This window comes from Nelusetta ayraudi, unplaced genomic scaffold, assembly GCF_046127955.1.
Source record: "Nelusetta ayraudi isolate G7.1 ecotype Tasmania unplaced genomic scaffold, CSIRO-AGI_Nayr_v1 ptg000169l, whole genome shotgun sequence".
Taxonomy (NCBI): domain Eukaryota; kingdom Metazoa; phylum Chordata; class Actinopteri; order Tetraodontiformes; family Monacanthidae; genus Nelusetta; species Nelusetta ayraudi.
The window spans coordinates 680,600-706,965 of record NW_027466219.1 but is presented as its reverse complement, the minus strand read 5'-3'; the positions used below and the strand labels follow the sequence as shown (position 1 = coordinate 706,965).

Here is a 26,366-nt window from a genome sequence, read left to right as displayed (position 1 = left end):
CAAAAAAGAGAGAGAAAAAATACACTCCACCATCAGCTCCAGCATCCTCACCTCCGAAGCGGACCCCGCTCCTCTTTAATGTCACTCTGGCTCACGTGCCACCAAAAAAAATAAAAAGGAAAAGAAAAGAAAAGCCACTCACCTGTTAGAGGTACTCAGAGCCATTTCCAAGAAGTCGCTGTGCTCTTATCCTTCCCATCGTCTCCTCTCTCCCGCTTCTGTCATTCCCACCCCTCTAACTCCCGCCACCCCTCGCCAATTCCACTCCTTCCACTTCCCTTAGAAAACGTCCTCAGCCTGTACCCGGCCATTACCAATTTTCTTTGACATACTATTTGCTATTAGCCCCATGGTCTTCCTCCTCCTCCTCCTCCTCCACCTCCCTCCACACTCCATCCCTGCCTCTGCCTGTCCTCCTTATATATCCTCAGCCTTGCGCTTTGCCTTCTCCCCATCTCCAGCAGCATGAATATATTATTATCCACACAATGGGGCGCTGCTTATTGTTTATGAATTACCAGCCTTGCGGCCAAACAAAGCCTATTTTCATAAGAAACCTCCATTTCATTTCAGCTCCAATTAGATTGGGGGGCTAAAGAATAGGAGTCCTCGGGCCTCAGCCCCTAAGGATGGCAGGTCCATTCAGCTTCGTTCAATGGGGCCTTATTGCTTTCCCATACAAAAGAGCACGTGGATGGGCTTTCAGACTGAAACACCAACCAAAAATGACTGGGAGACAGTACTGTACAATAACAAATCTTTAAAGAAAGGACACTGAGTGCTTATCCCGCCATCCATCAATTCATCCCTCACTCCCCGCTTTCTTCCTCTCCTCGGTCGCTACATTGTGAGGACCTGGACATTAATGACAGACAGTTGAAAGAGAAAAGGGGAAGCGGGAGAAAGGAGAAGGAGAAGAAAGAGGCAGAGCAGCTCCGTTTTTTACAATACATGTCAAGTCTAAATGATCACTGGCTGCTGAATAGACAGATGGAAGGGAGAAGGAGTGAGTCACCTACATGCGTGCGAGTGTGTGTGTGTGTGTGTGTGTACAGCTGATTGATTCTTCGCTTTGAAAAAGAGAGAAAAGAGTGAATGAAAGAGAGAAGAAGACCTTGATGCTTTCCCCCCTCTTCCTCCTCCTCCTTCTCGTCCTCCTCCAGCGCCACAATAGTCGGGGGGGGGGGGGGGGGGGGAGGGCCGTCGTCTGAGTTTTATTGTGGAGCTGCGACAGTGACGAGCTGTCACTTCGTCTGAGCAGGAACGGCAGGAAGAGACACAGCAGCCTTCTGCTTCCTGGGCTGAGAGGTTTCAGGGATTCAGGGGGAGGTCCGGTTTTCAAGCTCAGATTCAAGCTCAAATGGTTGTGTTTATCAGGATGGAAGCTTGTTCCAAACTCTGAGCACAAGTAGTCTGCACCCTGACCTCAGGGCTTCCAACTCCAAGTGGAGTGGATGACCTTGAAGGCACTGCTTGGCTTATGAATGATGCACCAAGATGTCAGTATTTAGTTGGTGGGAGAACATGGGAAGAAAATTCTGTTACTTATTGGAAAAGGCGCCCACAAAGCGCTTATGTAGAGTTTGATGTTGTCGTGTTCGCAGCCAAAATACCCACTGAAGTCTCCTGTGATGTGGAGGTGCTAAGATCGCTGTCACCAGTCAAGCTAGACTTATTTCTGAGCTTGTCATCCAGCCCAAATTGTCAATCAAGTCAGTAGGAGCTGATGATGTCTAGAGCCGAATATCACGGGTGTTTGTGTTACACACAACTTGGTGTTTCAGTTCTTCTCTCCATTTTACTTGAGTCTAGAAGTTCTCAAACTAAAAAGAAAAATTGACGAATGTACAAAATATGTAAAGTAGGATCAGAAGCTGGTTGTCAGCAACGACACTTAAAGTCTTATTATTTTGGTCGTCTCCAGTCTGAGACAGTAAGCGATAGGGGATGATGAAGTCACATGTTGAATAATTAATACTATCAATGGAGCGCCACAGGACTTGGCAGAGTAAAAACAAAAGGCTTGCATAGGAGGTGCGACTCAGGTTTGATATTAACAGCGTCTCGCTCTTGACCTGGGCTAAACAGTCTGTCTTGCTCATTTATGTGTTCCAATACTTTGTGTGTGTGTGTGTGTGTGTGTGTGTGTGTTTGTGTTTGTGTGTGTCCCCTCCACTGTTTTGAAAACAAGCAGCCCTTTGGAACCTTTTTGTCTCGGCTGATATGCGCCACGAGTCACGCGTTTTGGGGGACGGAGTGGGAGGGGGGCATCATCGCTCTGATGAATAAGCGCAGATGTCAACCTTTTCAGTGCCGCTCTCACCTTGCTCGCTCATTAGTCACCAAAACACTCACCCTATTGTCTCACGCTGAATATTCCTTCAGAGGCGACAAAGGGCCGACAAACCGCATTCATCTTGCGGATCAGATGAGGTGGATGGGGAGATAAATGGCGGGCCGGTGCTGTCACGCTCTGACCTTGTTGGCCACTGGTGAAAGGAGCCTCTGGCTGCTGCTGCTGCTGAGGTGGATCCTGCATTATTTTTCATTAATTACGAAATTTGGAGCCTCCAACGCACACGGTGGCTACACACTTTGGCTGCAACTCCCTTCTCTGAGTTCCATTTCTTCCATTGCTGGAGCACAAGTTGAAGGGATAATTCACAGAGAATTAAAAAGTCACCCCACCAGTACTTACCCATGTGTGAATGGAGGCCCTGGTGACACTTTTTAAGCCTAGTTTCTATTAGTGTATTCTGTGTTGCTCATTTTTACTCTCTTACCTCTTTTTAGCAACCTGTGATTAATGTACCCTCTTTTACATCAGAGTAATGATCCTGTCAAACCCCCCCCCCCGAATCCCACCCTGAAACGCGTGACTAGGGCTGATTGTTTTCAAAACAACGGAGCATCAGCGAGGTGTTGAGTTCAGTGCACAGACACACTTTGTTACATCACCAAGGGCTGTTTTCCAAACACCTTGCGCCTTATCGCACACCTTTTGCGAAAACAAGCACAAGAGGAATGAACTTTTTAACATGAGGAGTTCACTGACAAGGACGCAGGATGTTGAGGATGCCAGGAGGATAAAGACTCATTCCAGAATAATTTTTCCAAACCCACATTTATTTCAAAAGGCTCATATTTTAGCAGTATTTACATTATCCGCTTATACAGTACACGTCTGATATCTGTACAGTTCCCTAGGATGCCTGGGGAGAATGTCAAAGTGTGAAGAGGTCAAGACGGCGACGGAGACAAGAAAACTGAACGACACAAAAAAAAAGAGGCGAGTCAAGGCGACCAATCAGGACACTGAGCCTGTACCAACGACAAATCAGAAAACAAAAACATTAAATAAAATAAGAGGTTGTGAAACAGCCTTTCTGCCCATGAATACCATTGGAGTACCACAGATGTACCACTGGACAGCGAACTGCTCAATAACTGTAAACAGAAGGTTTGGTGTCTCCCTCCAGCCGAGCACACAGGAGGTGGACATTCAGGCGGCGGGACGCAGCGGGAGGGTGAGGAGGGTTTTCTCCCGAACCCTCAGAGACTCAGGGCTGTTTGTGGAATGTCAAAGTGAAAGGGACGGGGGACAAGGCTGCGCGCGTGCGCGCACATGCACGTTCTATTTGCGAAAGCTTCGGACGGTTCAGAGGTTCGTTTCATCCCACGTCGGGTCGTTCATGCTCTTCAACACTCGCCTCACCACCTTCTCCAGGTCCTTGCGCGCTCTCTGCTCCTCCTCCAGCGACCTTTTCATCTTCTTGTTGTCCTGCCAGGTAGAAGCAACTTATGTGCAATTGTTTTTTTTTGGGGGGGGGGATTGTGGGTTATAACTTCACAGTAAAACTGACTACTGACGGTGGAGGACGCTTTAGAATAAAAAGGACGACTTTATAATTACAACAAAATGCTATTACTAGCCAATGACAGAGTATTACAGATTTCAGACACTGACCTGTTTGAGCTCCTGGACCTCGTCCCGCAGGGCGTACACCACATCCACCAGGCTCCTTCAGGGTGACCACATAACAGCAGGTTAGCCTCGTTTTCGGAAGCTTGTCATGGAATTTGTCGTACGTTCCAAACAACGTGTTACTTTATCTCGACTAAAAACTTTTATTTCACTACAATTCAATTTATCCCAGATCCGTTTACGCTACACGGATTGCAATATGCGTCTCAGGTCAGCAGGTGGTATCGCGTGCTGCTCGTCAGCATCTCAGCACAGGAAGTGAAGAAGCGAGAGGTGAGATGTGTCGCTGCGCTCATTAAAGATGCTAATATGAGTAAAAGGTTGTCACTTCAAACGCTTCAGACTTTATTATTCTTCAGGTAACTACTTAGTCGTCAAGCAAGTGAAGGCAACATGGGCAAATACGAAATAATGCAATGTGTTCTCATCTCTTTGAAAAGAAAGGTCCCAACTCAGCTCTTCTGGAAAAGTTATAACTCTTTGTTTTTTTACGGTGATGACTAGGACTACTACTACCAATAATAATAATAATAATAATAATAACAACTAGGCAAAGACAGTTAAATGTCATCTTACTTTTCCTCGGCTGCACTCTGCCCGTTGCGACTGGGCCCCTCCACCAGCAGCTTCTTCTCCCCGGGGACGATCACATGGAGTCCCGCTTCAGTTCGCGGCCCTGTTTTGAAAACAGAAGAGGGCTCAACGATCGGCACTCTGGCCAGCGGTGAGGAGTTGTTCGACCTCAGCGCCTCGGCCGCTGAAGAGAGAGAGAGTGTGAAAGAGAGCAGAGAAAAAACACCAGAGCTGCAATTAAGGAGAATGTTAGTCAGCGTCAGACAGGAACCGTATAGAAGGAAAGGAGAGACAGGAAAAATAGACGAATACAAGGGGAAAACGCAGAGGGTCATTCTGAGAAACCACCAGGATTCCAGAGTCTACCAAATGACAGATTTATTCAAAACTCATAATACAGCGTTTGGGACTTGAACACTTTGAGCAGTGAACGACATACACACTGACGGCGCCGTTAGCAAAGACACGGTCGCATGTGGACGGTCCTCATCCCGCCTGTCCCGCTTATAGTTTCTTAAACCACAGAATACAGCTGTCACACAGTATAGCACATGATATAAGGACAGTGATATTCTCAGCTCAAGTACTCATAGAAGGTATAATGATATTTTTCTTCTTCTTCTTCTTCTTCTTGCTCCATGACAACTAGTATTTACATAACTGGGGTACTATGTGCTCTTATACTTCAAGTCCACTCTGACAGTATTCTGAGGTTGGATGTTTACATAGAAATGTTCCTGTAGAATCACAGGCTCTGGTTTCTTTTCTTTTATTATTTTCTTTTTTTTTTTTTTTTAACCCAAATACTTTCCAAACACCAAAGGTGAGTATTTTCACTACGAATGAGCTTTTTACTTTACAGTAACACTGAATACTCAGGTCTACCTTGAAGACTATAATCATACACACTCTAGGTAGACGACAAAAGAAGTACAGAATTGAACAGATTCTATCCCCCTGCACCCGCTGGCCCGTTATATGATTGTGCAAAACAATTCACTTCATGTTATAGTTTTAAGTGTAAAATTTCATACAGACCATTCAAATGTAAATAATAATAATAACAATAATTTAAAAATAACAAAACTTTCAGGGCTCATACTGTAAACACTGACATACAGAATTAAATATAAATAAAAACAAACAAGAAAGTAAACATTTCCGAGACAGTGTACAGTCCTGTAACGTGGGCCATTAAACTCCATTCGTCATACACGCTGCTCGCCATGAGAGGAGATAGACTCGACCTGGATGCCAACCTGTACTTTTAATACCAAAAATACTTCTTCATAAAAAATAGTCATTAATGTGAGAGATGGCAGGAGGAATCCTGTCCACTTTGTGAGGCTTAAGCACGGGCGCCAGCTTGCTGTGACACGAAGGGATGCTGGTGTTTCCCCCAGGCGCATAAACCAGTGCGGTAAACCCTACGACTAAATCTACATTCAGGGAAACTGGTTTGGTCTCGGAGACTGTTGAGAGTTCGTCACGGTCGGTGCTGCGAGTTGGAACGACCGCAGGCCGGAAGCTAGGACGTGCGCTACGCAGAGTTTCTTTGCCGCTTTGCGTTCATCCTCGAATACGAAGAGAAGAACGCGAGGGTCAGGATCTTTAGCTAGAGACGGACCAAGCACAGACGAAAGACGTGCAGCGGGTAAACTGTTTGAAGATAGTCAAGTTCCCCAAGCTTTGGAGGCAAAACTTCTACATGGCCCCCTGGTGGCAAACAGGAAATATGCATCAATTGTTTCAAGAAGAAAATTGTTCTTTTGTACTTTCAAACTAAAAAAAAAAAAAAAAAGACCAATTCAGTTTATCTGTTTTTGGTGTTTATATCATATTAACACATCATTGGCCTTCACTACTGTCAACACTAGAAGCCTAAACCCAACCCCGAGACCATCTAAAGCTAATCTATTGTATTTGTCAGAGATTCTGGTGGTGGTAGATACTCAGTTTTATCTTTTCTACGAACAAAATCTTTGTCTCTCTGCAGCAGTTTTTCAACAGCAAATCTGATATGTGACTCGTTTCAACGTGTTCCAACGTAAAAGCGTCCTAAACTAAGAGGGGATGTTTAAAAAAAAGAAAAAGGCATTTACTTTGACTTTGAGGGATTGTAGCTGTGGTTGGCAGTATATCACAGTTAACCTGGCATGCTAAGGTTGTTTCAAAACGCATCTTTTGCTTGGTTACGTTTTAAAATCTGAGATTATGCTTGTGTGTAAATGTCCATATAACCCTGTTGAACCACTGGCAGATTTCAGAGATCAGGCTTTAAAGGATGATGCTTCAAAACAAACAAACAAGATCAACCAAGAAATTACGTAAGTCATTGGTATTATTGTTTCACCTCAATACAAAAAGGTATACACTCCAGCCTAATTACTGTGACGTTGCCTTGACTCGGACAAAGTTTTTGCAGTGTGTTGAGAGAGAGAGAGATATGTGCATGCGAAAAGCCATTGTACAATCCATTCGATTTCATGGAGGCGCTTTCTTTGACGGGAAGCTGACCTGCGATGCGAAAACCTTCAAAAAATATTGAGATAAGAAAATGTTTAAAGTGAACTAATCTGTAAGGAAAACCTGCTTTGAATTTGACCGACTTTCATTTAGTGAAGATTTGAGTTCCTTTGCTGTGTCAAACACTGAGCTGCGTTTTTACGAAAAATATGCACGGTATGGAAACTGCGTTGTCAACGTTAGCCATGTCGGATGTTCCTCAGCACTAATATACGACCTAGGTTACAAAAATGAAAGAATGAAAGATTGAGAATTTGGATACTCTGCTGTATTACCAGGCAGCAGGGCCGTGCGTGCCCAGAGATATGTTTCTGTGTGTGGCATCTGTGCTATGTTTAAGCATAAGTACTGGAGAGAAGTACTACATGGTAAATAGTCTGCACTCATTCCTGAATTATATCTGAATATCAGACAGGAAAAGCTCCGCCCCCTTCTCCTCCCCTCCAACCCCCGCCCCTCCCCCATCTCCCATCCCATCCCATCCACTCCGACGCCCCTGTGCTCCCTGCTGAGAGTGCTCAACGTTTTATGGTCAAACAAGGGGAGTGGTGACATTCAAGCAAAATGAACCCTAATAATAATTACTACACACTCTACTGCATGACACCTACACAAAGAGAGGAGGCACATAAAAGGGAAAGTGGCAAGGCAACAGGGAGATGCTCCAGACATCTTTAAAAACGAGCCGTCCGAAAAAAGAAAAGCGCATAAGTCGAATAAGTTAACGGAAGAAAAAGAGAGCAAATATAAAATCATAGAAAATAAATAGATAAATTAAAAACCCTACTTTCTTTTTTTTTTTTTTCTTTCTCCAGACATTGAAGATAAGAGGTAAGCGCGCCGTACGTTACATTACAGTGCAGCGTGGCAGTACAGTCACGTTTCCTTAGTTCTGGTGGGAGATGCAGCTCTTGCGCGGCACCGAGCCCATCCGGTAACTGTGGCTCGTCCAGATGGAGTCATAGTCCGAGTCCTCCGACAGGTCGGAGGAGAGCTCCGGCCGCGGCACGCTGCTGCGGCGGCCCGGCGAGTCCAAGCAGGACCGGTCCACGTCGGCCAGCACGTGGTTGTGCATCAGGTCGGTGCCCTGCCAGGCTGCTCGGTGGGGGGGGTTCGGGAGGGTGCGAGGGAGGGGGAGCGATGGTGCAGAGGGTGGAGGCGGGGGATGGGTTCAACGCGCAAACAAAAATGGGGAAAACCATAAAGAAAAAGGCAATGTGGATGGGATGGCGGGGGCGCAACCCAAGACATGGAGGGGGTCGAATCGTAGCGCGTTGTGGAGAAAAGAAACAAGTCGTGGACAAAAGCAAAATAAGATTTGAATAAAATAATAATTTGAAGTGAAAGAGGAATGCCGAAAAAAGTGAAGAGTGGAGAGGAAGAGACAGTGAAGGAGAAGACTTTGTTAGAAAGGTCAGTGCAGAACAACATCGGGGGTTAAAAAGAGCAACAGAGGGCACCAGGCGCGGCGTTAACGGAGACAGGAAGTGCGAACCTGGCCCTCCGCTCACCTCGCACATGTTACAGAGTGACTGGCACGCTGGCGTGATAGCTTACTGGAGTTGAGGGTCTGCCTGGTCTTGGCGCTGGTGCAGTACGCTTCGATCACCTTCAGGATCTGCGCGTCTTCCTCCAGAGCAGCCGTGCCTGAAGGAGGAAGCGGTCATCGTTTGAAAGGTTTTAGCAAGCGGCAAGCGCACGTGGCCGTAAAGAGCTTCACATCAAGATCAAGAGGATAAACAGGAAGTGACTGAGAGACCTGCTGATGGCGGAGAGATTCGCGTGGTTGCTACAGTAGCAGCAGTTTTGACAGAACTGGACGGTAGTTTCACATTAAAAGACAAAAAGAATTGGACGGTTTTTTTTCAAAACATTTTTTTTTTTTTTTTTTTTTTTTTACATCTGTGCTAAACTAGCAGCGATATCTGACTGTTCTGCTAGAACGTGATGCACTAAAAGATCACCTTCTAAGTTCCCTTTCCATGGACTCTTTACAGGATAAATATGCAACATAAATCCAAAGGATTGAGGAAACATTACATTCAGTTCAGTTAGATCACCATCAGATCACACAAGGAAATGTGAAAAGATTTTTAGCAATAAATGTAGTTGTAGAAATTTGTTAATGCCTGCCTGCGGATGATTAGTGCTCCTGCACTTCTGTGGTATTACAGGAAGTAGGAGAGTTTAGCTATTTTCTATACGTATGACTTGATTCTCATTAATAATGCCAGTGAGTTAGGATCCACAGATGTGTCTTCCAGACTGACTATGTTTCATCAGAGTTGAACACAAACTTACTCTTCCTCAAGGCAAATTCCTCCTCTGACTGTTTCCTCTCTGGCTTGCGCTTTGGAAGGAGCTTCTTCACACTCTTGGGGCTTTTACTAAGATCCTGCAAGTTTAAGGGAGAAAAAGGAGACGGGCCATTAGAATATGAACATAAAGGGAAAAAAATATGAGGATTAGGCTGGATTTCAACTACAAGGTGCATGTGACCCAATTTAGGTTTTATGCTTCTTCAGTAGCAAGGTTTAAAATTGTAACATGAACAAGCACGCAGGAAAAGAGCATGAATTTGGTTCCTGTCAGATAGAGAGAGTCTTCTTTACATGTGGAAATAGATCAGATAGGATCAACCAACTTGAATGCACTAACGCAGATATCGGCCGAGGGTCACTTTTCAAAGCAGATGCAGGCAGATAATACTAACTTCAGTGTTATTCACATCCAAGCTGTGTCACTCACTTCCTTGTAGCACAGGGCTGCTGAGGGCCTGAGCGGAGGCGCGGGCCGCAGGCAGCTCAGGCTCCAGGGTTTGGGGGTGTTGGGCGGCTCCAGGGGCCCCCACATCATGGTGCTGGAGAGGGAGGTCCCGTGGGAGGAGGGGTGAGGCAGGGTGTGGTAGGTGGGCGCCACCGTCATGGCCCTCCCCTCGGCGTGCCGGGAGGGGGTGAGGGGGTGAGACGGGAGCTGAGACGATAAAAAGGAAAGGGTTAGGGTTGGGTTACACTCCAATTAAATACAGGGTGTTATTTTGCTGCAGGGGACACTAGAGTCTGAGGAATGATCTTCCCAAAATTCAGATTTCACACATTGTATGTTCACCAAAGATGTCATCAGAGCCAACAAAGGCAAAGCGATTGGCAGGGAAAAGGTGACTTACATTGGAGGTGAACTATTTCTTTAATCTCAGAGAAAAAGATCCAGTGTGTAAAATTTGGCTAGATTTACAATTTTTATATTTGCAAAGGTTTAACATACTGCCCATAAATACGTTAATAAAAGTGAATACTCACAGTGCAATAAAAGTAATTTGGTTTTCCTATTCTTAGATTGGTTCTCATATATATAATAATATACATAGAGCAATAAGGGTCTTGCTTCTAGTTAGTAACAACCTGGCGCTGCCATTTTTTTAATGAAGCCGCCCTGACAGCGCCCTAAATAAGACACAGGCCGTCAGGCAGGCTACCTTAAATACTGGACTGCCTTAAAAATTTTACACAATGGCCCTTTGAGCCACACAGAATCATATAGTTTGTTGTTCATTTGTTTTTGTTTTTCCTCCAATGGTTCCTGCGCGGCTCTGCTGGAAAAAGTCAACCTGTCCATTCACAGTGTTGAAGACAGGACGGGATCCTGACCGTGTGGCAGGGAACGGTGAGCGGCTTGTGGCTGGGCGCCGTGGCCGCCGTGTGTTTGATCTGTCGGCTCAGGTGCTCCACCCAGTCCTGCAGGTCCTGCTGGTTCGTACACACCACCTGGAGCCGCTCGAACATCGGCCCTGCGGGCGACGAGAAACGGCAGCGGCGGTCACCAACGTGCGATCGCTTCAAGTGCGATTTTCAACATTTTCGGGTCGTCCTACCGTTGAGCTCGAACGCGTTTTTGTGAGCGTCACTGTCGTCCAGTTTGGTCACCGTCATGCTGGCCAGAGGCAGTTTCCCCTGCAGAGGGGGATCACAGGGAAGCAGAATGTTAAGTTTTTCAGCTGCAGAGCTGCTCACTTCGAGTTTCAAGGAAGTAAATGGAAAAAAATAAACACTATCCTTTGAATAAAAAAAACACCACAGAAATAATATAATTTATTGTTTTGTCAAGACACATAGGCTTTCTAATTCCTACAATACCTGCTCTGGAATAAGGAAGGAATAAAAAAAACCTACATGTCTGAAAAAAAATAGGAAAGCAGGATAGATAGAAATAAAGTTATTGAAAAAAAAACATAACAATCCCATCTCTTTTTGTTCAGTGTTTGCTTATAATTGCACGTGTTGGTCTTCAGTCAAGTCTCATTCAATGGAAGAAATCCTGACCTGGTTGTTGAGGTTTGACTTTATGACAAATATGTGGTTAAGATAAATATATGTCTTGGTCTTTGTGCAAAGGAAAGATTATAGCAGCAATTGAAACTTTTGCACCATTAAGCCAATCTAATGGGGCAGAACTGCTCCACACATGAGTCACTTTTCATGTCACACACTGTGTCACTGAGTCAGTCTACAGTGCTTTGCCTGTGACTCAACACGTGGGCGCAGCGTGAACTTGAGCCGCAGGAGGGCATCGCTCACCTGGAATATGAAGCCGCTCATGCGCGGGCTGGCGGACAACATGAGGAGGACGTGAGGGAAGAGCATGAGGTAGCGCTCGCTCTTCTCCTAGCAAACAGGAAGGAGAGTTCAGTGAGGTTAAAGGAATTCATGCCAGACGTCTGGCGGGAGCGGCGCGCTGTAATTCCGTCACCGCTCGAACAATGAAAACGTTCAAGACGCGGAGCGAGATAAGATGCCAAGGATTGAGGGGGAAAGAATGCCGTGAGGAGGACTCAGCGGCTGTCGTCAAGTCAACACGGAGCTCAAGGTGACGCAACCAATCAGCTCCTGGTTCGCACATCAGCACAGCCGACGGAACGGTACGTTCCCTTCCCGCCAGTCACAGCAGTGAACACGCACAGCGTCGCTCGCCACGGGAACCACGCGGCGCAAAATCCAATTTATTCAGCACACATCCTTCCAAGAAACCGTCAGGCTCGTTTCAACGACGCTTCATGTTGGTTTCTGGTCGCAGGAAATTTCATTTACAATTTTTACTCCTTTTAACATATAGTCCGGATTTTTTTGCTTAAATTTCAAAGGTATTTAACAATAATAACGATACATTTTATTTGAACACCCAAGGACACTTTACAAAATGCAATAAAGCAACAGTTGAAAGTTACACATAGAAAAGAATAATAATAACATTTACTAGGTACATGCAGTCCACATTATTATTATCATTCCTGCCGCAAGCTTGTCCACTAGAGAGCAGTGATAACACTGTTGACAGGCCCATAAGTGTGTGCTGTTAATGTCAAACTTTAGGAATGGAACACTCACATTTATCGACAACATTGAATAACTCGAGCAGGCTGTGCGTACTTTGCAGCTTTCTTTGACTCTGTTTGAGTCAAAGAAAGCTTTTTCCATTTGTTGTTTGCACTTCAAATATTTTCAATAGGGTGTCATTTAAAAAACAGCTAAAAATGCATTAATAAAAGTGACAAAAACACACACTTATGATTTCAGCATTCCAGCACATTTTCACATCCAACGCCTCTTATTCCTTTTCTGCGCCCCTGAGAGACAGCAGATGAATGTGTCAAGCCAGTACCTCTGAGCCGGGACTCTGGACCAGCACCTGGCTCATGTAGAGGACGGAGCCCAGGGTCTTGATGTCGTCCCCCTCCCACAGCCGGATGGACTCGGTGAGGATCTGCAGCTCCAGCTCCTTGCGCTTCCTCACCTCCTGACACTGGGCCTGGGCGGGGAAGCAGACACAGGGCCGCTCACAGACCTCGCATCAACTCATTCTGTCTGAGGACACCTGAGGTGAGAAGTTGCCATGCATGCTTACCGACAGGTTTTTGAAGGAGGCCATGCACTTGTGGATGTCTGGCCGGTCAGGGTGACTCTCCTGCAGACAGACGAGAGGAGGTTATGAGGCGAGTGCTATCAAAGAGGGGCTCCGTAACGTGTCTGGATACGGACCTCCATGTGCCTCTCCAGCTCTTTGAGTAAAGTGGGGTATTTGTCCAGCCTCATGAAGGGCTTACTGAGGCCTGTGGTCAGCGTGAGGATCCCCGGACTGCCGGCACCTCTCGCCTCCATGAACTCCCCCAGCACTTCGCTGCAGCACCAGAGGCAAACAAACAGGGACATAAAATAAGCTATAACAATAAACTTACAACAATAAAAACTGCCTAATTTCTGTGTTTTTAGTGGCATTTAGCAGCAAAAAAAGGCAAAAATTTTATTTAAAAAAAAAAAAGCTGTTTCTGTCAGTAGAGTAATAAGTGCAAATTATCATTATGCTGATGTTAGGCCTTGTTTTCGGTCACTAAAAGTGATGCTGATTTTTGCAGAATGCCCAGGATTATTCTTCACAACTGGCAGAGTCGGATAATGTGCATGTCTGCAAGGACTTGGCTTGGCTTTGGTGGCTTTTCTTTTTGGATCACTATCTCACAGGTAACTCCTTTATTAAGGAACATTTATTTTAGATTGCTTCTTTGCTTTGTTTGTTTCTGAATTGCTGCATTTGTCAATGTCAAAAACACGTGATTCCACACAAGCTAGTACACAAAAGTACAAGGTACACAAATACAATCTATTCTTCCTTTCACACAGGCTAAATGGACGTCAAAATGCAACATACCCATGCTGTGTGAGCACATTAACTGCAGACGGGTGGTTAGAGCAGTAACCCGTGTACAGGGCCTTCATCTGGGGCATGAGGTTGAGGAAGAAGCCCCCCACCCTCTGCTGGCTCTCTGGAAGCCTGAGGAAAAGAAGAAATGAAAGGATGCACAACACTTTACATGCTTATGCAACGATGCCTGCAGCGCATTTCTTTCCTCTCTGCAACATGGCTGTAATACAGGAGGTCCAACACTAGATGTCCCTGCTCTTACTGAGAAACAGTGCTGCAGTGTGTGTGTGTGTGGGGTGGGTGGGGGGGGGACCTACTTGGTGCACTCTTCCAGAGATTGGACCAGCATCTGCTGGAAGGTGCAGATCTCCTCCAGGTTTCCCAGAATCAGCGCCACATCAGAGCAGCTGAGCCTGAAACACACACGGTCAGAAGCCTTATGAGGCGCGAGATACGTTTGTGCAGTTTTCCGGCTCACAGCAGCTGCACAGTGGAGGTTTAATTCTAATGTCTGGAGTAAATGAGTCGTACTTGTCTGCGCTTTGAAGAGCTCGCAGGTAATTTGTCAGGAGGCTCTGAAGGTCCTTTGAATATTCTGTCTCGGTTTCCAAAATATTCTGCAACACCTGGAGGACAAATGGAAGAGAAAAGTCAACGTGGGTAAAGGGGGGAATTTCAAGTAATAGGCAACTGAATTGAAAGAAGATGTATTTTTTTTTCTATAACCAAAACATTTTTAAAATGAATAATCGCACCAAAGGTGAAAAGGATATTCCCCTTTCAGAAAAAAGAGAAGCAAATGTTTGAAAGGAGAACACGCAGAGATGCAGTTGATACAGAAAGAAGCAGCAGTAATCAGTAATGCAAGTCAAAAGCTAAATTCCAGGTGCTCACCAAGTTATAGTACGTCTTGCTGATGGCAGATGTGTCGAAACCTTTCGGCGGACTCTTCAGAGTGCCGGACTTGGGCGACACCTGTTTGTCTGCAACCCAGGACAGAAACACCTCAGTATTTGCAATCAATGACATTTGAAACCGTCATCCTGCTCACCAACGGCTGACACAGTAGGAGACGGCTGCACGTCCACCTACCGGAGCCTTTGAGCTCGCGCACGTAGTTGCTGGGAAACCAGCCGGTCCTCCCGTTGAGCGTCCCCTCCCACCAGCCGCCGTCCTCCTGGCGGGTCACGCCGATGAGGTCACCCTTGGCGAAGGTGAGCTCGTCTTCGTTGGTCTGCTGGAAGTTGAAGCGCGCCTTCACCAGCAGCTGCTGCTGCCCGCTGTTCTCCGACATGTCCTTGGGGGAGGGGAGATGAAGGAGACGTCAGCCGAGGACAAAGAGGAGAAATTACAGCAGTCAAAAGTCCCCCTTGGTGAAGTTCACGAATTATCCACTTTGGGAGACTTGGGACTGAATTGTTTTCAGCAACATCGTTAGTTTTTATGGCTGTGTGGTGGTTTCTCTGCAGAGTGAAGGACTTAAACCAGACAACTAAAGAGCATGCATGAGTATGAGGCTAGATGCAGTTTTTTAATGACATATCCCTTCCATTTTGTACAGATCTGTAAGGAAAAACCATCTATGCTCCTAACGCTGGCATAAAATGAAGGCCGCAATGCCGACAAGATATATAACACTGCTACTCAGGTTTCAATCTTGCCAGACAAACAAAAATTTTAGACGAGTCAGATGTGGTTTGACTGTGGAGGAACTCTGTTCCTCATTAAATCAGCCAGGCATCGGCTTCAGAGGAGATTTGAAAACAATGAAACTATGAACCGCTGCGGTTTTGCTTTGGGTCGTTTAAAATGAATGCAAGTAGATGACAATATTGAATTCAAGTCAACAGCACCAGCGCAGGCCATGGCCTCGGGCTGAGGCCACCCCGAATCTGCCGCTGCGATCAAACCCGGCAGAGACTGTGACTGCGCAGCGGCATCAGCAGGAACAAGAATCAAGACCTGCAGTTGGCAGCAGCAGCGGCAGCAACGTGATGCAGTTTGCTGCAACTTGGATTTAGCGTGTGCGAGCACAGCTGCAGTCTCCTGTGATTTCTAAACTGAGCGAGCGTTAGAACCTCCTGGAACTGTATGTGTGTGAGTGAGTAGACGTTACCAGACTGCGAAACTGGTTCTGCAGCAGCTTGGAGGATCGGCCCAGCGAGGCCTGGCAGGACAGGGACTCGAAGGACTTGATGCGGTGGGCCGAAGAGTGGCGGGCGCACACCGAGTCGCTGCCCACGCCGATGTCTGGGCAGGGGGAGGAGGCAGCAGCAGTGTGTAAACACAGTGGGGAAGAGGGTGCGAGGGGGGGGCTCAGTGCCAGGGCTCAGCAACACACACAAACCTTGCATTGCGACTCACCTGCCGTCACTTTATTCAGAGCCACCAGGCTGCTCAGCACCTTGGTGAAGTTCAGCCCCAGCAGCAGGTCACTGGCTTCGAACGGCTGTTGAGGAGAAAGAGCCGTCAGACCCAGCAGTTGTCACCCCGAGGTGCTATATGATGCAAAATCCACTACACTTGTGTTTTCTTTCTTTTTAACATAATTTATTTAGTCGTAGTCAGAATATTGTATTTATTTAACCTTTATTTTACCAGGAAAGTCCCATTGACATTAAAAGCCTCTTTTCCATGAATGGTCAAAACAATTAAGGTAGGCAACGTATGATAAAAGAGAAATAGCTAAATAAATATATAGAAATAAAGAAAAAATTAATTAAACAGCTGCCCGCATTTCTGCCAACCCGGCTTTACCAGGTCATTAATTGTCAGCCACTCATTAGTCTTTTCAAGCAATATGTGCCTTCAACCTGAAAAACACATCTTTTTCTTCTGCTTGCACTTCTGGAAATCACACCTTTAGAAGCACGCGCAGCCAGGTGGTCTGGCACATCGATCGCCTCCTTTTTGCCTCCTTTTAAACACACACAGGGTCCGACACGCCGCCGGGCTTGCAGGAGGTTCTAAACACTGGGCTAAATGCACCGTTTTTCCAGATCTGCAGAGTTTTGGGGATAATTAACGGTGGGAGGCGGCTCTGAGACAAACTGCAAAGTGCCAAGATCAATACTGTGTCTTCTCCCAGCGGCGGCGCCGGCAGCGGGCAGCCGATCGATGGAGCTCGCCTTCTCTGACAGAGGAGGTGGGCGGAGGGGTGAGCAGACACACATGCATCATCTGCATCATCTGCAGCAGCAGCAGCTAAAAGCAGATACGATGCACTACACACGAGTTAAAATAAGATCCTGGCAGCTTCATGAAGCTTCTGAGGAGAAAAGGCATCAAAGGCCACCATTGGCTGCGTTCAATCATTTTATTTTATTTTTTCTCATTAACAAAACGAAAGAACGAAAAAAAAAAAAAAGCATTTTGAATCACATGAGTCACATGTTTTTATTTTCTTTTGAATGGCTCTGAGGATTCATCAGCAGTTAACCACTTTACCAAGCAGCAGTTATTTTGAGAGTGGAACAGTTTTGCCATTTGTACCTCTACCCACATGTTTCTTTAACCATCCTCTTCTCCTCAAGGTGCTGCAGATCAGCTGACTGGCTGAGAGCCAGACAAACAAAAAAATTGCTATAAAAAAAAAACTCTTTCCCTTCAGGACACAAGAAAGCTTTTAACAGCATGACATGTTTGCTGTTTGGGGATTTTTATTTTATTTATTGTCTTGGGGCTACACTGATGATATATGACATAACAATGGGTATATATACACTACCAGTCACAAGTATGGACACGCCTGTCTCTTATTTATCTTTACTACTTTCTACACTGTAGAAATGTGGATTAATGTGGCAAAATAAAATTAAAAAAAAAGTTAAATACCTAAAAATGTTATCTTATATATATTTTATGTGAAGGGTGGCTATTCTAGATCATCCACAATATAAAACTTGTTATTTCACACTTTTTTGTTTAATACATATTCCACATGAGCTAATATCTACAATGCAAACAGTCATGAAAATGAAAGAAAAACCATTAAAGCAGAAGTATGTGTCCAAACGTCGTGTATCTGTGGCAAAATAGGTGTGTACAGATCAAGAGTTTGGGTCTCATACGATTACTTTGGTGTATCAGGCCACAGTATCCACAGTCTGAAGAAACTAGCATTATACAAATCCACTGATATGTTCACCTTTTAAATCAACGGCGCAAATGACACCACCGCTTTATTTCCTATGTTTAAACCAATGTTTCAACACGGAGTAACAGGTCACTTAGCAACAGCAGCTTTGCGTCCTAATGACGAAGACACTCGCACCACGTCGCCCTTCACGGGACGCCACGCGAGCAGCTAAAGGTCCCGCGTCAGAAACCATTTTCACATCTATATTTTTCCTCCTACGATTCTAGCGGAGCTGCCCTGCATGATTAATGAACCATTAACCTCAACACATCTCCTGCAAACAGCACGTTGAGTTAGCACCGCGTTTGCCTGCACCGACGTCGCACTCATTACGCAGCGTGGAATGTTGACGCCAGCACTATTTAAACATAATTACGGTCACGCACAAACAATGCGGGAGTGTCACAGACGAGACGGGGAGGACGAATGGCCGAGAACGCGGACCACTACGCCGACGGCAGATGGTTTCTCCTTCTCTGTGGGGTTTTGTTGACAATAAGACGCGCACAGAGGAATGCCGGCCTGGGTTTTTAATTTAACTCGAGCTGCGTTGCGTCACCGCATGAATGGCAGGGATTGTATCTCTGTTGACGGCCGCTGCCGTCGCCGTCCTCTTGGCTTCCTGCGCCGAGGGCTCCGCGCCGTGTCGTTTGTCTCGCTTCAGCTCCGCCGAGGGTTAGCCGCTGTCAGACGAGAGTCGCTTTTATCTGCCGCTCTGATTGCAGAGACGGCCCGGGGGAGGGGGGGGGGGGGGGGGGGACCGTGCGGGAGGCATAACAAGAGTGTGTTTTTAAGGGAGGAGGAGGCCGAGTTTACGTTGCGCACGAACGGGGGCTTCAGTTGAGATGCGTCGGCAACTTATTAAAGTAAATAAATCAAACTTGCCGGACGTCGCTGTTGTGGATGACTTGGAGGTCATTTCACCTGCTTGGTTTTTCAAAAACAAAAGTATCTATTAAACGACACAGTTCTGGAAGCTGGCCATATGTGATGTCACAAAGGGCACTGATGCCTCACTCTCTCTCAGGTTGGCTATAGAGCCCCCTGAAATGCCATCTCTTACCACCTTGTTTGAGTCACCAACCAAACAAGTGCAACAAATCATCAGTTTTATCTTGAATCTAAACCAGTGGTTCTCAAACTTTCTCTGTCACGCCCCACCTTGGAGGAAGAAATATTTTCATTCAAATTTGACGTGGCTGTGTCTTGAGGGATCCCGATGAACCTGCAAGTGGCCCCATGTCTCGAGGACAAAGTTGACTTTTGACCCCATAGACTTGCATGGCATAAAATGAGGTGTTTTTGCAAGAGGGCTGTAAACAGAGAGCTAAATGCTGCTGTATTTCCAAAGATCCGTGGAGGTTTTGCAGGGCTGCGCCACTGGATTAAGGGCCACAGCATAAGAAAATAAAGGCGAAAAAAAGATGTAAAGATAAATCAAACATTCATGCGGGAGGAGACCCTGTTATTACAAAACACGACTTGCTCGGGCACGTCCCCGCCGCCTGCGCATCACACTGGTGCAGCCGCTGTTTGGCGGCGTGGGCTGTAGACAACAGCGCGACGCCCTTCAGTGACTCAGCGAGGTAAAGCCCGGCGGTGAGTCCCGCCCACACCTGTCATGCTCGGGCAAATGACTGTTTAGCTGCTGAGCAGAACAACTTCACATCTGCCTGATGGTTTCCAAACGCCGACGGTGACGCCGCCGTGAATCCCCTCGCTGCCGAGGCCTTTGATCGATGATCAAACAGGAGCATGGCAGAGTGACAGGGTGCCGTTGACTTGTGTCAACACACTGCAGAAGCCAAGACGGTCACGTGACCTCGATGATATAAAACAGACGGAAGAAAGTCGCAGGCTAAATATCCAGGAATCCGTAAGGAGGTGACGGCTCTAAATCAAGTCCGACCAACATCGGCCAATCCCATCGTGTTCCACTCGTCTTGTGATGCAGAAGCGGGAAGTTAATGAACCTGATTTGCCTCCATAAAGGATTTACAAAGTTATCACACTCCAACTGGGAGGGTGTCAATTTACAACTAACCACGCTCAAGTCGATTTTGTAAATAATTCAAATCCAGACTCTTTTACAGCGGTGCCAACTGGAGCTCTGCACTGGTTGATGTATTATTTAGTAGCAATTTAAAAAAAACAAAAAAAACAATCAGACAGTCTCCAGTTACATTATGATATTTAAGATTTCAGATTTTAATGTGTTTTCCAAACTCTGTCCAACTATCTAATATGGTATAAATCCTATTCTTGAAACATGCTTTGGCCGCAATTAAAATCAGGCAAACCATATCACACACAAGTAATAAAACCCAACTATAAAGCAAAATTGTGATGACAGCATTGTTTGTTCAAATCTGTCTGCAAATGTTTGCGTGGTCAGGCATCTTAAAAAGCACCGAATGTGATAAGAAGCAATTCATCCTCTGACACTCTGAGGGACTGGTGTGACGTCAGGTTTGCGCGTTGAAACCCCTCAAACGGAAACTGCAAAACAAAAAACACGCCTTGCGATAACATGTCGGTGTAGGAAAAGAAACCCTTCCAGTATTAGAAGAGATAAGAGAAGAATTGCTGCAATAGATTCAAAACAGCACAGAAAAGCGGCTGCAGGAAGATCCCCGAGCAGAAATGAGACGGCCTCCCGAGAGCCGCGGAGACTTTGTTCTACTGCGCAAAGTAATAGAAAAGTCTCAGACGTATCTACAAGGGGGAAAGGAAACTTTACCAGACTTGCCACAGCTCCATGACAGTGAGTACAGCTCTTGCCATGGAAGTAAACCTGCCACATAGACCATGTATCGGCATGCTTCTGACTAAGCATGACAAAGGATGACTTGGGCAAAGTCAACACATTGTTATTTCACAATTGCGCTTTTTCAAAGTTCGGAACTGTTGCTCAAGTTTTGCGCCGGTGTTCCATGGAAGTTCAGCTTTTGTTTATATGCCGCCATCCAAACACCGATTCAGTCAAAGTCAATACTGTATGAACATACTGCGAATATGATGATGGCTTACATGGCGCCTCTCAAAAGACCAAGAAAACAAACAAAACAAAACTATACCATAATTGTACCACAGAATTCCCCATTGGACAGCAAAGGTGATCATGTGATCACTCTTACGTGAAGGCACAGAGTAATGTTACCACCCTTGAGGGACCTGCGGGGTCATGGGAAGACTAATGATCGCTTCCTGTGGCTGCAGATATGGGGGCGGGGTTAAGGGTCATTCACAGCAGCTGCCAACGTGTGAGCAGTGGTCTGCTGCGGATGCTCAGCCAGGCACACAGCTTAACTCTGTTTAAATCGAGAGGGATGCAGGACGGGGGCTGCAAAAAAGGCATGTTCCCTCTGGCGTACAAGGCCACGGCTCTAATCTGGAGCTCCGACAACCTGGGGTCAGAGCCAGAAGTGGCGTGGCCGCTGGACATCGTCCATCTTTTGGCTGTACAGATGGTGAACCGGACACAGTCCTTAGCGCTTCCGCAAAAAATCTCGTATAGGCAGGATGGGGCTTGCAAGCGCTGAAGGAATTAGTGACACACAAAAACAAGCAAAGATAGATAAATAAATAAAATCCAGCGATTCTCTGACTTCACGATCCTTGGCTGGGAGAAGTATAAACAACAGATTGATGGGAGTCAATCACCAATTTGTTTTTGGTGGGTGATGATTTATTTTCCCTTTTGTGCTGAGGGAATACAACCTCACCACAACACCACTAAATCATCTGGAAACGTACACATCCATCTCACCAAGATCCACTCCAAAGCGTTTTCACTCTGTCTTACTATTCCACTACCAATCTCCTGTAAAGCTGCGTGTCGCTTTCCTCCTAACGTTTGATATTAAACACTGTGGCACAGCGTGGCTGGCCACGGAGCGGCGACAACACAACTTGTACCAATGGAGCCTCACATTGGCACCTATTACCTGGCAGGATACACAGTCTGCCATCTGTGAATGTCTCCCTTTTTACCAACCCCATTAGAAAATGTTCAGGGGGAAAATTATTGTGTTCTGCGTCAACAAAAGACAAGACACAAGTTTATGAGTCACAAAGGAGCGATAAAACAGCAGATTATTGCTCAAAAAACATTTTCCTAGATGAAGCTTCTCTGCTAGAAAATAATAATCAAGATAATGGACATCTTTTATGCTGTGTAACACCACTAAAGTGGTTTAAAAAAGGGAGAGAAAAAAAGAAGTCATGCACTCGATGTGACAGTGCTTCGTCTCGGCTCCGTCCAACCGCTTTGCCTATTGGCTGCAGACTCGGCACGGAGGGGAGAAGAACACAGGGATGTATTGTCCCGCCGTGACAGTTCAATGACCCTTCTGTGCGGTGGTTCAACACATAGCACGCTGTCCTCCATTTGAAGACGATTATGAGGACTCTTCCACCACTGGGTTGTAAAGTATTTCCTTATAGATCTACAAATTCAACAGTTAAAACTGAACACCAGGGCTCCTCCTATAGTGTGTTACAACTTTTTTCTTTCTTACATAACGGGCTTGTTGGTTCTGTGGTAGCTTCACTAAAGGGAGAACAATTATCCCAAGGCGTGAGTGTAAATTGATGATGGCAGGAGAGCCACGCGAAGAGCCCCCCAGCGCAAAGTTTCCTCGTAAATTACGAGGCGTTAAAGCGTAAACAGAAGATGACCAGCGCTCGAGACAGTCTGCTGCTGTTGGATGCGGTTAAGGCTGCGTGTCTGGCGTTGTAGTTTACACAGACGTGGACAGGCGATGAGGAAGCAGCGAGGTGTGATTGTTCTCGGGACTGTGATTTTTCCTCTTACTACTCCTCCCCCCTTGCCTGCCTGCCTGTCAGGGGCTCGTCCCCCTCCGCGGACCCTATTGTTTATTTGTCTGGGTTCCTCTCCTCCGATACGCGCCCAAATAAAACAGCACCCCTGGGTGTCGGAACGCCTGACAAGGGTGTGGTATAAGCAGCGGAACAAAGTCCAAAAACGTGTAGAGGGGGGTGGATAAAAGAAGGAAAAACAGGGCGCTTACCTCGACGCGGAATGATGTGCAGCCCTTGAGGAACTCCTTTATGTTGTGCAGGCACTCGCCGTCGTTTTTGGGCTCCTGGTAGACCTGCGAAGACGGAAAACGCAGGTCAGGCGGACGCTTCCAGCTTCCGGCCGCTCACAATGCGCCTTTCTGGGTTCCCGAGCACAGAAAATGGGTCTTCGTGACCGACACGCATTCTCGACACACGGCAAGCGGGGCCCGACGCTCTCCGGGAGGCTAGTAGACTACTCGGCTCGTGCAGCAGGGAAGTGGAGGAGGCAGCAGTGTAGGGTCGGGGGGGAAGTGACGTCACAGAGGAGAAATTGACTCTCCCTCGCCACTCTCCCCCCACCGGTGGCGTTTGGATGATCCTGTAACTGTACACAAACACCTGTGCGGTGTTTGTGGTCATAAAAACACAGCGCCAAAAGAGATGAACTCTGAAAGGCGTTAAGGGTCACGTCTAAAAATTAGTTCAAGATGTGATTATCAGATGCAAATCAGATGCTTTGCCCCACGTTTGCTAAAAGGCTATACACTGCATGTATGTAGTATAGTTGTTATTTAGTTATGAGAATTAGTTACAGTTACTCAGTTAGTAGTCATTGTTTTCATTGTAAATGAGTAGATAGATAGATAGATAGATAGATAGATAGATAGATAGATAGATAGAATTTCCCAGTCCCAAAATTCATACTTTCGGACCCATTCTAGCTGAGATGTAGAACATTTTTGTAACTCACTTAACAAAGATTTATTTAGAAAATGTTTTCCCTTCTGTGTCGCAGAAACAGCCAAACAGATCTTTGTCACACTGTGTTTGAATAAGCACAGTTTACAACAGGTAAAGTGTGGATTGAAGCAAAACACAGAATTCAGCTGAAATTCTAGATTTTTTTTTTTTTTTTTTAAATTCATATGGTCCTACTTCCTCTTTCATGAATAAGAACAAATGGCAGCTTGAACACGAACAAGCATGTGATACTGGCAGTAATCATGTGTTTATGGGTTACGTTCTCCTTTAAAACTACATCGACTGCCTGCCTCTGTATAATTCTATTTGACATAAAACATACAAGCTACCAATATGTAATACTATGTAAGATTTGTTTTTAAGCTTTGTTTTCAACAAGTTCTTCATCCCGCGTTGGTTTGTTTACTTGAATAGCTTTTTCGATCTAGTTTCCAGTGGATGTATCTTTAAAAATGTAAAAAATATATATATATATTGCACTGCCAGCATTCTAAAACTACAGTCAAAAATCAATAATTAGAAGAACATTAGTATTAGCAATATTTCATGTATGATGTTTGTGAATTTCACCATGTTTTTCCCTATTGAGAGGCCACGCGCTGTCTCCTCACCTGTATCACAACCAAACACTTGTGCACATTATTGAGTTATGTCATGTGATAGAAATGAGGCAGCGAGCCATTGTCGTTTCGTGGGGAGGAGCGTGGACTGATTAAACCTGTTTTGCTATTTTATAGGCAAATGTGTCGAGCTTTGCGAGGATGTGCAAGCAGCCCGGAGCAGAACGGTTCCTCGTCATGAAAGAAAGAGCCCTACATTCGCCAAGCTGCAGCTTGACAGATACAAACACTGCGCTGTTTCTTTAAACGAGGAGAGGGATCCATCTCTATCTTTGCGCCTTTGCAGTCAATGGCGGCCCACACTTATTTGCTGTGGTCATACAGATAGCCGGTCATCCCTGGGATGATCGTGGGTTGTGTTTCAAAACACGCACTGACATTTAACCCACATCACACTGGATTAAAATTGAATATGAAAAAAAAAAACAGGCTGCTTCGGAAGCGCAACAGATCTGCGTGAATAAAAACGCGATAACACGGCCCTCGGTATTAACGCCTACTGGATGTGGATGGTGGCAACTGATACATTTAATCGACCCGTTTTCTGTTTTTTTCATTTAGTCTTTTTTTTTTCTATTTGGCCCTGACTCGTCCTGATCTAGGGCACATCGATAGGCAGTGGAAACAACGACCGTTGCGCACGTCTGTGTGTGTGTGTGTGTGTGTGTGTGTGTGTGTGTGTGTGTGTGTGTGTGTGTGCGTGCGTGCGTGCGTGCGTGCGCGCATATAGCGCCGTTTCCGCAGACAATAACCCGGGCTGCCGTGACCTACAAAAGGAATCGCCTCATGGACCAGTGCACAGACAGAGAGAGAAGCCCCAGACAACAAGCCGCGTCGCTTTTCACTGATCCGGGCGACGCACAGACGCGCAGACGGGGCGGGCGGTTGGTTTGTATGAGGCGGGGAGGAGGCGGTGGTTAGTGGCGGCGGTGGTAGTGGTGATGGTGATGATGATGATGATGATGAGCGCCGCTGGGGGCTGACGGTTGCGCTTACTTTCTCCGTGGATCCCGGGCTGAGCCGCTCCAACAGCCTGCACAGGACCACACCATCTCTCAGGGAGCTCTGCAGAAACGCTTCCGGATCCGAGATGGTCTTCTTGGGCGACTCCAGCACGCCGAGCGTGATCAGCCACGTAACCGTCTGCTCCGCCGAATTCATGTCCGGTCACGGCAGATCTTGCTCCACCAAATAAAAAATAAATAAAAGAAAAAACAAACGGCCGTGTTTGCGTCCTTGCCGCGGTTACGCTGTCATCAGTGCGTTCACAACGGGAGCGCGATGATGAATCCACCCCCCGACCGAAAGACGATGCATCGGATGGAGGAGAGGCGATGCGGGGAAACCCACCACCTCAGCTCGGATGCGGATGACGGCTTGGTGGGGGTAGGCGGTGTTCGTGGTGGAGGTGGGGGTCCTGTTTTTCCCTCTCCCCTTGGCTGGCGTGTGTCCCCCTTCCCTAACCTGCTGCTGCTGCTGCTGCTCGCCGTGACGCGCTCAAGCGGCGAACTGCATACATGCGCATCGCAGCCGCCAGCCACTCAATCCGTTGGATGACATCACACGAGAGGGACAAGCCAGTCCGAGCAGCTGCTTCTCTGTGGCTATGCACATTCTCCTCAACCCCCCTTCCCCCTTTTTATGTCTGTTGTGAAACATACAAGCTTTCCTTCCTCCTACATTCTTGTCTCATGCTGCTGGAGGCTGTGCAGATGATGATTTTTGTCTTTCCTTTTTTGGGGGAAGGGGTGTGGGGAGGGGGTCCTTCAGCTGAGAAGAAACGTCACATTACCCGTTTCAGTACCAGCAGTACCTGCATTCTGGATGGAAATACAAAATACACACATATAAAAGCAATAACCAATTAAAAATGCTGATAGTGCCATTTAGAAAATATTCACACAATTAAATCATTTAATGCAAATTAAATTATTCTTACTCAATCTCCGAAAGACCCAGCTTTTTCTGTCGTGCTGCTCACCAATTCATTGGAACTGACACATGTATACAATTCTGCGCACACCCTGCATTTTAAGGTGTTTGT

The 26,366-nt window shown here is 46.3% G+C and overlaps 1 protein-coding gene across 2 annotated transcripts; it reads right to left on the bottom strand.

Annotated features, from left to right (window-relative positions):
- Nucleotides 1–3,107: 3,107 nt before the first annotated feature.
- On the bottom strand, nt 3,108–25,821 carry arhgef7a (Rho guanine nucleotide exchange factor (GEF) 7a). 2 transcript variants are annotated; one of them, XM_076014595.1, is made up of 22 exons: nt 25,319–25,821; nt 22,949–23,032; nt 16,142–16,226; nt 15,894–16,027; nt 14,870–15,074; nt 14,672–14,760; nt 14,309–14,403; nt 14,095–14,190; nt 13,784–13,906; nt 13,117–13,255; nt 12,983–13,042; nt 12,740–12,886; nt 11,659–11,745; nt 10,956–11,034; nt 10,732–10,871; nt 9,833–10,057; nt 9,386–9,479; nt 8,642–8,731; nt 8,000–8,179; nt 4,562–4,661; nt 3,968–4,022; nt 3,108–3,781 (listed from the first exon to the last, which is right to left on the bottom strand). In XM_076014595.1, exons 1-22 carry the CDS (start codon nt 25,481–25,483, stop codon nt 3,659–3,661), a joined length of 2,595 nt encoding a protein of 864 aa, XP_075870710.1. In that variant the 5' UTR covers nt 25,484–25,821; the 3' UTR covers nt 3,108–3,658. The 2 variants fall into 2 exon arrangements, with proteins under 2 accessions (XP_075870710.1, XP_075870709.1); XM_076014594.1 differs by lacking the exon at nt 8,000–8,179 and having other exon boundaries at nt 25,319–25,818.
- Nucleotides 25,822–26,366: the final 545 nt, after the last annotated feature.